The sequence below is a fragment of the Poecilia reticulata genome, chromosome 20 (assembly GCF_904066995.2).
Source record: "Poecilia reticulata chromosome 20, P_reticulata-male-v2, whole genome shotgun sequence".
NCBI classification, from domain to species: Eukaryota; Metazoa; Chordata; class Actinopteri; order Cyprinodontiformes; family Poeciliidae; genus Poecilia; species Poecilia reticulata.
In genome coordinates this window covers 23,082,933-23,095,516 of record NC_088849.1, presented here as the reverse complement: position 1 = coordinate 23,095,516, position 12,584 = coordinate 23,082,933, and the positions used below count along the sequence as shown (strand labels likewise).

At 39.3% G+C, this 12,584-nt stretch overlaps 1 protein-coding gene across 2 annotated transcripts in view; it reads right to left on the bottom strand.

Annotated features, from left to right (window-relative positions):
* drosha (drosha ribonuclease III) overlaps positions 1–12,584 on the bottom strand; it is a 138,173-nt gene that overhangs the window by 84,129 nt on the left and 41,460 nt on the right. For both annotated transcript variants that reach the window (XM_081601525.1, XM_008396408.3), the window contains exon 17: positions 7,271–7,378. In XM_081601525.1, the coding sequence (XP_081457651.1) occupies positions 7,271–7,378 (108 nt within the window). The remainder of the gene's footprint in view (positions 1–7,270; positions 7,379–12,584) is intronic.

Here is a 12,584-nt window from a genome sequence, read left to right as displayed (position 1 = left end):
TTTGCAAATTTTTATACAAAAAAACCCAACAAAAATAAAACAGTTTTCCAGTGAGTAGAAAAACACTGCTGTAGTTTTAATTTGTGGCTGCTACACAAAGCTTGAGTAAGTCATCAAATGCCAACAGATTAGTCTCTTCCCACCTGCAGAAATCTCTTAACTCATCACTTCGCAGAACAATTTGCAAGCCAACACTTCCAAGGCGACGCAGGCCTAACATGTAGTTACTTCTCAGTTCTGTGTGTCTTTCACTTGTACTTTTCTTTAACTAGATTTAATGCTTACACTAGGACTTTTGTGCCGTACCAAAGAGAGCAAGCAATGATGGGTCAGCAACTGTTCCAAGGAAATGAGGAGCGAGAGCTTCTTCTTTGTAATATTGGAAGCTGTTTGTCTGAAAAGTAATGGCTTACATTTTCATAAGCCAGTAAAAATGCTGGAATTTCAGGTAATATATCCCTGAGGGTAACACATGAGTCAATTTTCAGCTTTGTTTGAGGAGGAAGGTGGGGGGGAAAAAAAACTGCTGTGCCTAGAAAGACTTGCCGTAGTGGAATATCTCAAACACGCCGAGGGGGAAAGAAAAAGGAGAAAGATAGGACTCAGAAGGATATGTCGAGCCTTTATCAATCTTACATTAGGAGAATGTTAATCTCATCCCCCAAAAAAGAGAAAATAGAAGAAACTCAGACTTCTTCCCCCCCTGGGCTTGCGTTTCAAAATGCTTGTCTCCTTTCAGCCAACTTCAAATCAATTTCAGGCTCCAATGAGATATATATGTAAAACTCTAACAGAGAGCTTTCAATATTTATAGTTACTCAAGAGGCCTTCAGCTTTGTAGCGTTTAAACAGAGAAATGACAAATTTAAAAGCGATTGTGGTTTTTTTTTGTGAACCAAGTCTGACGTGACACAAGCAGAAATCTACCAATTTCCAGCCCGGTCTTAAAAGTTTTACACTTAAAGCTACGTCTTTCAATCTCCACTCTCCCATTGTGCGATGCCAGACGTGTCAACGACTGCCTGCTGCACAGCCTCAAGTACAGAGCCGGGTAAACAAACCAGCTGCTGTTTGAACCGTGCAACTAACAACAATGGTAGATTTTTAGCTGATTGATATTGGCAAATATGCCTGTGCACGTAATGACTGCTTACGGAGTGGTGGTGATTTAAGTCTAGTGATCAGCAGCTGCTCGAATGCCTGCAGCAAAAACAGGAAAAAACTGTTCTCAGAAACCAGCAGGAGAACTTTACTTCACACAGAAAGTTCAAGGCAAACCTCACTCTATTTACGGAGTTAAATATTATTTTATATAATGCAGAAGCAAATCAGCCAGATTTGCTTCAGATTTGTCAAGTTATTATTAGACTTTGGATCTGAAAGACAGAAGATTGGGGTTTCGACTCACCAACCATCAAACAACCAAACAAACTCGTTGTTTTGGCTGTTTATCGTCGCTGCTCGACATTTAGTCCGCTTTCATCCAACTCTAGTTTGTTTGGTTAGAAAGTCAAAATCTCATCCACCAAAAACCTTCGTCTCTGTTTGGAAGAAGTGAACTCTAGAAAGTTCGAATTCAAACTGTCCCCTTCCTGAAATAATGGCCTAAGTTTTGTTTGGTTTTTTTGTGCCTAAATTTCAATGTCAAGTTTATTTATTTGGCATTTTTAAAAGTGCACCAAAGTGTTTGACACATGAAAAATATAAACCGTCTTTGGTAGAAAAATTACATTTTAGGACGGTGACTGTACATGAACTGCAAACGGACAGGAAACCTCTCCAAAACCAGGGAGTGGACTGTAGTGCAGTGCATTCTGGGTAAAAACAACCGAAGCAAATGCAAAGGTCTAAGAGAAATGACTTGCGTACCTTTACCAAAGACAAAAGAAAAATCCTACAACTGCTAAAATCTGACGCCACTCCATTTTTGTTTTCTAAAGAAGGAAGTTGCACTCGGTGTCTTCAGTAATTCTTGGTGTAGCGCCCCCACAGGCGAGGAGGGGAACAAGTTTTTCAATTAGTGTGTTTTGTTTGACTCAGTGCAGTGAGAAACAGAACCACTGCAGTTGAAAATGTAACAAATGTTGCAGTTTTGGTCCCAAATTGAACCAAATCTACCGGAGAATCAGGTGTGAAAACAACAGAAGATTGGCAACCAATTAACTCAACTTGCAATGAGAGTTTATTAAGATCTGCACGATAGAAGCTAGTAAACTTGAGCAGATAATAAAAGCTGACAGCGGTATTGAGGGCAGCTGCACTTCAAACAGAGGGACACTTCTACCACATGCCAGCAGACAGATCAGAAAACAAACAAAATGCCGCGGTACACAGAGCACACATGCATGGGGCTCACAAACAAAAGCGTGCAGCATCAGAGCGCAGGCCAAGGACTTGTACGCTTCAATAATTGAAGACCTCTGCGATGCCTCTCGTTCTGTCAGCATGGGTCAAAAGTGAAGAATGGCAGTAGAGCAACAGGGGTTGGGTGGGATTATGATGGTTCGGTGGATGTGAGGGACTCGGGGATGAATGCGTGCCTCTCCAACTCCAGAAGCCCACAGCCCTCCCCAGCTTTAAATGTTAAATGTTTAACAGGGAGGCTCTCAGAAGAGGAGCTTCAAAGAGGTGTTGCTGCTCTGCAGCCGGGCGGAGGGAAGCTTCGAGTGCTCCAACTCTGCCAGGCTGCATATCTCACTGCAGGATCGTTGGGCTATTCTCCACTTCTTCATCAGGTGTATTGATTCCCGAAGAGGTAAATGAGTTCACAGACAGCCAGTGTGTTATCATGATTATATAACAGCTCCTTGATTTGCAGGTAAGCTTTTATTCAGCATTAGAGAGAATCTGCAGAGAAAATGGATTGATTCTGGACAGATCGACCCAGCAGACGGGTTTCCCCCCCGTGATCTTTCATCTCCACGGAAGAGTGGAAACGTTCCTTCAATAGAGGAACTGCAACGCCGCATTAGGCCATTAGAGATAAAAAGCAACAGCACAGAAAACAAACAAAAGACTTAATTTTCACCAAAAACTCAAATTTTGAGATTAAAGTCAGAAATTTTCCAGAAAAATGAAAATTTCTGAGTTTGAAATGTGTAAAAATTTGCCAAAATTTAGAGAAATCTCAGAAATGTTCTAAATAAAAATGGGAATTTTTGTGTTTGAAAAGTTGTTTTTTTCTAAAACAAAGGCTTCAAAATTTTCAGATTCTCAGATATTTACTAGAAAAAACAAAGTGATTTCTGAGTTTGAAAAGTAAAAGGAAAAATATAGAAAATAAGTCAAATTTTCTAGAAAAACGAGAAAATTTCAGAGTTTGGAAAGTTAAAATTTTTTGAAAAAAAAAAAAAACTAAAATTTTAAGAACTCAGAAATTTTCTAGACAAAAACAAGGAAGTTGTTGAGCTTAAAAAGTAGGGGTTTTTTTTCTAGAAAAGACTTCAAAATTTTGAGATGAATCTCAGAAATTGTTGAGAAAAACATTTCAAAGATTTCCACTGGTAAATTATGTTGGCTTGTTGATGTTGTGAACCATCTATTTTACTGGATGACATTATCGGGACTCTTGTTGCTGTAAAAGTTGTTTTTGGTCAAGATAGATGGTTTATGTTGAGAATTTTTAAATTAAGATCGCGTCTGTATTTGGAAATAAAACATGTTTAATGCAGACCTCTGACTGTGGAGTTTGGGCTGGATGGGTGCTGCATGTAGCTGGATTTGGACTTTTACTGGTTTTTTTCTCTGGTACCAGTGACATTTACATTCAGCTTGACTTTTTAGGTGACTAGTTCAGTTTACTGTTGAATGATCCGTACTTTGAAGTAAAGTTTTGGTTCAGTTCAGCATTTTTTCTCCACTGTAGCTGTAAAAAACCCTTAATTTTCCCAATACACCCTGTATTTGTTTGGTACGTATGTGCATCGATGCGACAGAGCAGAAATTTATATTTTTAGTAAGAAAACATTCAATAAAAACCTTCAACCATCAGTTTGTTCTATTGCATTTCGATTTCACAATCATGGTTTCTCTTAACGTATGGTACAAGAAGCGGTGAGATTAATCCGTTTCTCAGCACAGCCACTTGTCGGGCTTCTGGTGACTGAATTTAAGGTAATATTTTTGTAGCTTTTTAGGGTTTTCAGGAGGAATTCAGCAGCTGTTTGAAAGGTTTCCACCCGCACATTACAGCCCATTGGAGGCAGATTAATTCCAAGCACACAAGCCCTCGTATCAAACCACAATTCATTTGTAATGCAATCAAAGAGTGGTACTAGATTCCCTCATGTTTAATGAGTAGACTGTCAGTGAAAAACATCCATCTCATTAAAGGCGGTCGGCCCCTCAGAGTGGAGCTAAATGAGAAGTGACGGAGGATGTGAAACCTGACTCGTTTGGGAGCGAGCGCCGCCGCTCCGTCTGAATCTATCTAGACGATGGGTTTGTTTCCACTGCATAAAAATCATTTGTGCTTGATAAATATTTGGCTCTTTATTGAGAAACCACTTCCTCACACCTCAATCTCCTGGGAATAAATTCACATTTCTGCTTTTCCCTTTATGTTCCACTGGGAAAAAGACAACATCATCTTCCACCAACTGTCTTCGACTCCAGCTTCTCTGGCTGGGCGACTGGCGACCCCGTAACCCCTCTTCCCTTTATTCATCCCTGGAACTGAGGCCTGCGGTGAAGCCGCTCCGCCGCCTTTCATCAGCAGCTCACCCTGGGAGAACATTCCCTCAGAACCCAGCGGACCCGGCTCTGTGTTTACGTGGAAATAAAGAGCGACCGGACCGAGTCAGACCAAAAGGTTTCTCTCCAAGGACAAGACGTGTGCAGATTCCTGCTTCACACTGCAGGGAACGTTGGCAGCTTGTTCTGGTTCATAATGAACCAAACGTGCATCAACCAAGCTAACAGCGGCAAAGCATGAGCTAAAAGCTCATCGCAGCTAGCTAAAACTAACTAAACAAAAACTAACAACATTTTTGCTTTTGCAGTAAGGAAAAACTGTAATTAATGGAGAAAACTAGAACTAGAACTACGTGGTGAATTTATAAAACTAAAACATGCTGAAGTTATGGACGTAATCTTCGTTTTTATGAATTAGTCTTTCGAAATGTGGAATTTATTTTTTACCTCACAAAAGCAGTTTATGTCAGCTGTCTACAAATTACGGCACTACGTTTATTTTCATATTATTTTGATTTTAAAAAATGTATGCTTTTATTTTTAGATTAATATAATATTAATAAGAAACAATCATTATACTAATATTAATAGTGTTTTTTTAATTATTTGAAACTAATATTTTTAGAGTAATAATGTTTTATATAAATGTTAATATTTTTCATAAAATATTTTATTTTTAAGAATATTTGTACATTTTGTTTGTAACAATAATTATCATTAGAAATTATTTAAAATATTACACATTTTTATATCCAATAGTATTTTAATATTTTAGCATGATTTTTACAATAAACTTAATTTAAGTATTTTTAATGATATTTTGTAATAATTTAACAGGTGATACCAGTTTTATGATAATAATTAATGATAGTTTGTTATAATAACAGTAACGTGAGCAGGCTGGCTCCCGCCGTGTGCTGATGTTTGTTCTCTATTCGTGTCATTTCAGCCTCAGCTTCAGGTGAAGTTCTGACAAGCCAACACACACAAACAAAAACAAACACCAGTGAGCCGGTATTAACACCTCTGTGGATATCATTGTGATAGGAAGTGGCAGCTCACATCGCACTGAGGCCGCGGCGCGAGCTGCTGTGTCCAGATGATCGCTTCTTAGTTTCTGTTTGGCTGAATGAGACCAAAGGAGGCGGGACTCGTTTATAAAAGAGGACAACGCCGTTTCCTTTCCAGCACTCGTAAGAGACAGGTCGTCGTTATGCCAACGACAAAGAAGCCGATCGCTGATCGATGCGGCCGTAGAAGTAGTGAGCCCGGAGCGAGTCCTATTGCATCCTTCCCCCTCTAACTATGTACAGCCTACAACACACATTGATTTCTAATGTATCAGCTTATGACAGCTCTTCAATACTGCTGCAGGCAGCCGGGGAGAGGTGAGCCGGGCTGGTGTGTGTGTACACACACCTGACAGGGGAGAGCTGGCATTACGGAGGAGGGCTTGTTGTTGTCCTCCTGACTACTGTCACTGCTAGTCAGGGAGCCGGGAAACAAACTCAGGCCAGTCACAGTGAGCCGGTGTCGGTGTGTGTTCGCCCAGCTGACTCCTGAAACCCCGTTTCCTCCTCGACAATCCCTGCAGAGGCTTCAGTAATGAGGGAACGCTCCTCATAACAAGCTCCGGCACCAGCCTGGTTTCTAGATTTTTCCTCCCAAAAGGCTTTATTTATCATGTTAGTGATCAGCAGAGGTGATCAGAGTATGCCAAAAATTTTACTCAAGTAAGAGTAGCACTACTTTCAGGGGATTTTTTAATGAAAAACTTGCACATTTTATGCTTCCACTTGGGTTTCTACTGCTTTAAAACCAGCCAAAAAGCTTAATATTAAAAAACTAGCAGCTTTTTGGCAGTAAGATCAAGTTTATTAGTTTCTGAAAAATGAGCTGTTACGAATGTGAGGTCACAAGGTACTTTCATGTCACCTAGCAACCCCAGCAGAGTTCCGCCCGTCACCTAGCAACCCCAGCAGAGTTCAACCCGTTACCAAGCAACTCCAGCAGAGTTCCGCCCGTCACCTAGCAACCCCAGCAGAGTTCCGCCCGTCACCTAGCAACCCCAGCAGAGTTCCACCCGTTCGTTACCTGGCAACCCCAGCAGAGTTCAACCTGTTACCTAGCAACCCCAGTAGAGTTCCAGCACAGATTGGTTTTAGATCCGAAACCAATCCAAAACAGGGATTTGGATTGGTTTTCAATCCAAGCCAATTTTAAGCTATCCAGTTCCTAATCTTGAACTGGATAGCTTGAACTTGCTATCCAGTTCAAGACTAGGATAGCATCCTAATCTATCCTATCCTAATCAGTTCAAGGAAGCATAATAGGTAGAGATGTCTAATAAAACGACATCAATATCGGAAAATATTAGTAATTTTTTTAACATACTGGTATCAGCTCAATAAATAAAACTTTGCTGAAATCAAACACTGATTTATTTCCACATTGTTGGTTTTTATTTCCAAAGATGTCAAAAAGGTAGAGAAATACATATAGGTAAATATTGATCAAAATGTTTGTATTGGTATATCCCTAATTATCGGAGACCCTTAAATAGTGAGTTGCGTCTCACCTGCAGGAGGCAGCGGTCCTTGAAGACGTAGCCGATTAGCTTGTCCAGGTGCATCAGGCACTGGTGGTATCGGATGTGATGGGTGAGAACCGGGAGCATCATGGCGTGCTGCGGGACGACAGAAACGGGGGGGGGGGACACCCAGGTGAGATCATGTCTCTTATGAAAGGAGAGTGAAGGGAGCGAGCGAGGGGAGAAATCAATCAGCCGGCCATTATTTATTAAGAGGGGCTCTGCAACAGAGAGATGAAATAATCAAAAAGCCAATTGCTGGAGTGTGAGAAGGAATGACAAGACGGGAAGGGAAATTCACATTTGGACAGGACAGCGGTGGAATCGAAGCCCTCGCTGACAGCCTGACACGCTCAGCTTTGAGCAAACACTGACAGCCCTTCCTGACCCTCATATGAAAGCAAAAAGTTTCAACAAAGTGGAGGAAAAAGTAGCCGAGGAGGAGAGGAAGAGGAGCAGCGGGGCGAGATCTTATGGAGTCATTACCGCGGAGGCTCATCGAGTGTACACACATTAACCCCGGCGCCACCGCGCAGGAGGCGAGGGAGCGCCGCCTGTTTTAATTAGAGCTGCTGGAGGGAGGGGGGGGCGAGCGGCGACGCCACGCAGCCCCGGGGCCATTACAGGGGCCACCCTGACACGGTCCCCAGGCCTTGTTAAGCAGCCAATTAAACAAAGTCAGGGCCCCGGTCGTGTGTGCGGCTCCTGACCTGTTCTGATGACTGACTGAGGACAAAGCGAATGCCTGTGTGTGTCTGCGAGTGTGTCTGTGTGTGTGTGTGTGTAGTGAAGGCTTGTTAAAACTGACACTCTGGTAATTAACAAGGTGGGAAAAGATCTGATTTACCTTCACCCATCAGACCAGCAACAGTTTTCATGCAGCTTAGACACGAAAAGCACAAATTGGATCCCTTAAAGAGGAAGTATTGAGTTTTCCAGGCACATAGTGCCATTTTAAAACACAATAAAGTTAATATTTCATTGTTAATTTAATAATAATAAGTTATTAAATAATTTATTCATAGTAAAATTTGTTGCAAATTTCTAGCATTTTACAAAAATGCTATAAATATCACATATAACTTATTTCCTGATTTAACGCCTTGAAATTGGGTCTCTGTCTCTTTAAAAACTGCTTTTTCAAAAGCTCCGCCTTCAGGAATCATCTATTAACCCTTTAACGTTTTTACCAGTGTTGCTCTGAGAAGCAGCTCCCATAATGACCTCAGCAGGTGTTTGCTAATTGCTGCTGGCTAGTTTGAGGGAGTTGGAGAGGGAGGAGCTGCGCCTAGGAGGCGGAGCTAGATCCACCCAGGTGTAATTGGGATAAATAAATACAGACACTGCAATTAACTCAATAAAATTTTTAATTGGGTCTCACAATTAAATTTAACCTGTATCATCATCATCTTGGTTCTTCACACGAATAATACTCTACAGCAAATAGGAATAATTTTTGTAAATATTACAAACTTAAATCAAGAAATGCTTCGTCTGATTTGATGTCAAACAGGCAGAATAAATGTTTTTATATATATATTTACATAATTTGTATCCTTTTATTTTTTAAATGCAATCATAAAAGAGTTTATCTAAATATAAGTGACCAGCATTTTGTTTCTTTTTTCATCTCTACATGAGACAAAACAAGCGCATCAAATCCTTTTCTCCTAATTTGTCCTAAACTTTTCCTAAATTTAAGTAAAACTACAAAAACTGTGGAGCATTTATCATTTGAAGTTTCAAAATTAATTAGAAGTTTCTTTGGAGAATAACTGAATTTTTCTCTAATAATTTCACGGTCATGTTCTGTTGCCTTTTCTGAATATTCAGTAAGTTTGTTTATTTAACGTGAATAAGAGGCCATTCCCTGCCAGGCAGTCCATTCACTGCTGCAGGAGGGGAAATAAAAGGCCTGGTTTTAAAATGTGTTTTGGACACTTGATGGCCTTCACACTGATGTGACAAAGGCTGGAGAAATATGTGGAGATGAATAAAAAAAAAAAACCCTAAAGTAAATCAAAATAAACCCTTTTAAAGCTAAAAAAAAAGAAAAGAAAGAAAACTAAATAAATAAATAAAAAACCTTGGAGTAGCTGAGAGCTGCTCCTGTAAAGACCCGACGGCTTTCAAAATGAAGAAATTAGGGGTCACTTTTAGCGGCCATCGCTCGTCCGTGTCACGCAGTGCTCGGAGTGCAGCGCCGCGGCTCCAACTGAAATTATTCATGAAGCAATTAGTCGCAGCGGTACAGCTTGAAGCAAATATAATTGGACAGCAATTATGGATCGGATTCTTCCCTGGCAGAACCTCGCGGGGAGCGGGGTCTGACTCGTGAGGCTACAACTTTCTGTCATTCCTCGCCGAACGTGAGCTGGAGGATCGGCGGCGGGCCGACGGCGGCGCGGACGGTGACGTTACCGGGGCGGAGTCGGAGAGCGGAGCCGCCTGAGGCCGGAGTTAGCAGAGCGGATGAAAAATTGAAGAGTTTTCAAACTTTTCCAGCACACTTTGGAGACAAAACAACACAAATAAACTAAAAAAAAATGTTTAAATTCACTACTTTATGATACTATTTACTACTGTTAAAAATTGTAATATGTCTACAGTTAGAGCAGAACAAGGTAAAGATTAAAAATGTGCAATTTCAATAACGTTTATAGCACAAAATAAAAGCTGCATTTCCTTAAAACATACAATTGACAAGTTGAAGTTGCACAATAAATTCACTCAAACTTTGAAATAAGAAAACTCGTGTTTTTAATAAGTTTTTGCGTCAGGATGAGGATAAAATGGATGCATTCATTAAAACTGCAACAGAATACATTTTTAGCCTCATATGAGTCACATGACCATCAACAGGATGTTACTACTGCTGGAAACGCCAAGGAAGATGACAGGAAGTGAAAGTGATTGGAGGATGATGGTTTGTTTTTCCATCAGAGCTCTCGCAAGCAGTTTATAAAAAGTTGTTTTATTCCAACGTGTTGAATCCAGAACTCTTCTGTAAAATGGCCGACTACAATTTCCCCAAAACGCCGCGTACGTAGCCACTCCCAGGTAGGCGGGACGTTTCCTCTGATGGCTGAATTATGAATATATCATTAAAAATGTTTGCATTTTTAATGACTTGTCACATGTACAAGCTTATTCACATGTGATTTAAATTTAATTTCTTATTTTATGGAAACACAGCCTCTGCAAAATGTTTTTTTGATGCAGCTAATCAGTAATTGAGCCATTAAGAATGATAAACTTTCATTTCAATGAAACAATCCAAATAAATCATGTTAAGCTAAATGACATTTCAGCTCATATTAAATGCTTAAACACAATATAAACAAGAGTTTTCTGGAATTTAGCAAATATAAATAATTTTTCAACACTAACTGACCAAAGTAAAGGAAAAGTTTATCTAGATTTAAATTCAGAAAGCGAGAAAATATTTAATTTGCTGCGTTTTTCTTATAAATGTGTGCAAAACAGTCAATATTGCTAATGTAAAAAAAAAAAAAAGTTTGCAATTGCGGGGTTTTGTTTGTTTATAAGCAAAATGTTACCGTTAATGGAAGCAGAGCTTGTGTTTCTTTATAAAATGTATAAAAGTATCTGGTTTAAACTGTAAATTCCAAATTTAGGCTTCTAATCAAACGTTAGATTGCACTTTATTACAAAACTGTGCAGATAAAACATCAAACACTTCGAAGGACTTTATACAGAAATTACCCAGTTAAAATTCAAGGATTTTCAAGGATTTCAAGCACCAGTTTGAACTCAACAAAACATGCAGCTGTGGAGTTCAGCCCTCATTAGATTTGCTAAATTACAGTCTTATACACGTAAAAGAACTAAATATTCCCCTGAAATAAAGATAAAGACTCAGATAAAAATAAATTCCCGGCGTGTTTCGTTTCCGTCGCTGGTGAAAACGGCGCGATGCGGCGGCGGCGGCGCGGCTGCATGTAAATAAACTGTCAGGTTGGAGTCGTTGCGTGATGAACGGTGTAAGTGCTGCAGCTCCGCGGGGGTCCACTTTGCTCATACAGACTCTGACACTCGAACGGAGACGCGACGCGGCGATAGAGGAGAGATCACAGGCAAAGTTTCTGACAGCGTCTGCCTGAGTGGAGCCACAGACACGAGGATGTTCTGGAAGCAACGTCGCATCGCAGAGCTTTTCTTTTTTTCTGTTTCGCTTTGAAATTCAGCTTTCATTCCCATCAGTTACCTTTTTATTAGCAGAGACAGATCGGCAACTCTGTACGTCAGCAGGTGAAATTAGAAAAAGAATCAAAGCTGCACTCATGCAAAACGGACAAAATTACACGAAACAAAAGTTAGAAGTCTCTGATTTTGGGATGTGAAACAAATAATGTTAAAATATTTTATCTACTAACTTTATTGGGTCCAGAGGCGGGAAAAGTATCCAAAATTATACTTAAGGTTAGCGATACTTTAACATATGTTTACTCAAATAAAAGTAGAAAGTAGCTCTCCAAGAAATTACTCGAGAATTTACTGAGTAAAAGATCAAATTAGCAATCATTTAATATTTACAAATTACATAATCAAACAAACCAAAGTGTAAAATTAAGTGGAAATTTTGGGATTTTAAAGAGCAAAATGACAATAATTCATATAACAAATTAAAATTAAAATAAAAAAATCAGACAAAAGATAATTTTTCCAAATCAGTTTCTTTCAATAAAAAACGAAGGTACCACTTTATTTGAAAAGGTGTGCATAAGACTGACATAACACCTGTCATGAACATCAACGAGTCTTTATGAATGTTTATGACAGTTGTCATGTAAATAATGACACTTTTAATGCAAAGTTGCTATAAAAGTTGCATTAAAAGTCCATTAAAAGTGCCAACTTTGCATGACTTAGTAAATTATAATTTAATGCAAAGTTGGCACTTTTAATGCTGTCACAATAAATCAATGTTTATGAGGAATTTTATTAAAAGGAGTTACTCATTAGAACTTTTGCATTTAGAACCTTTAATTTTTGCAAAGGTGTAGCAGAGATCAGATCAGTCAGACTGTAAAAAAAAAACTTGTCTAAGCAACATTTTAATTTTAAATGTTAGTGTGTGCTCTGGAATAAATTAAGAAAACACTCAGTTTCTCTGATGTTCCTTTTTATAGGTATATGCTTGAGTAAAATGAACATTGTTCTTTTATTCTGTGAACGAGTAACATGTCTAAGAAATTCCATAAATTTAGCATATATTTGCAGAAAATGAGAAATGGGCAAAATAAAAAAGATGCAGCGCTCTCAGACCTCAAATGATGCA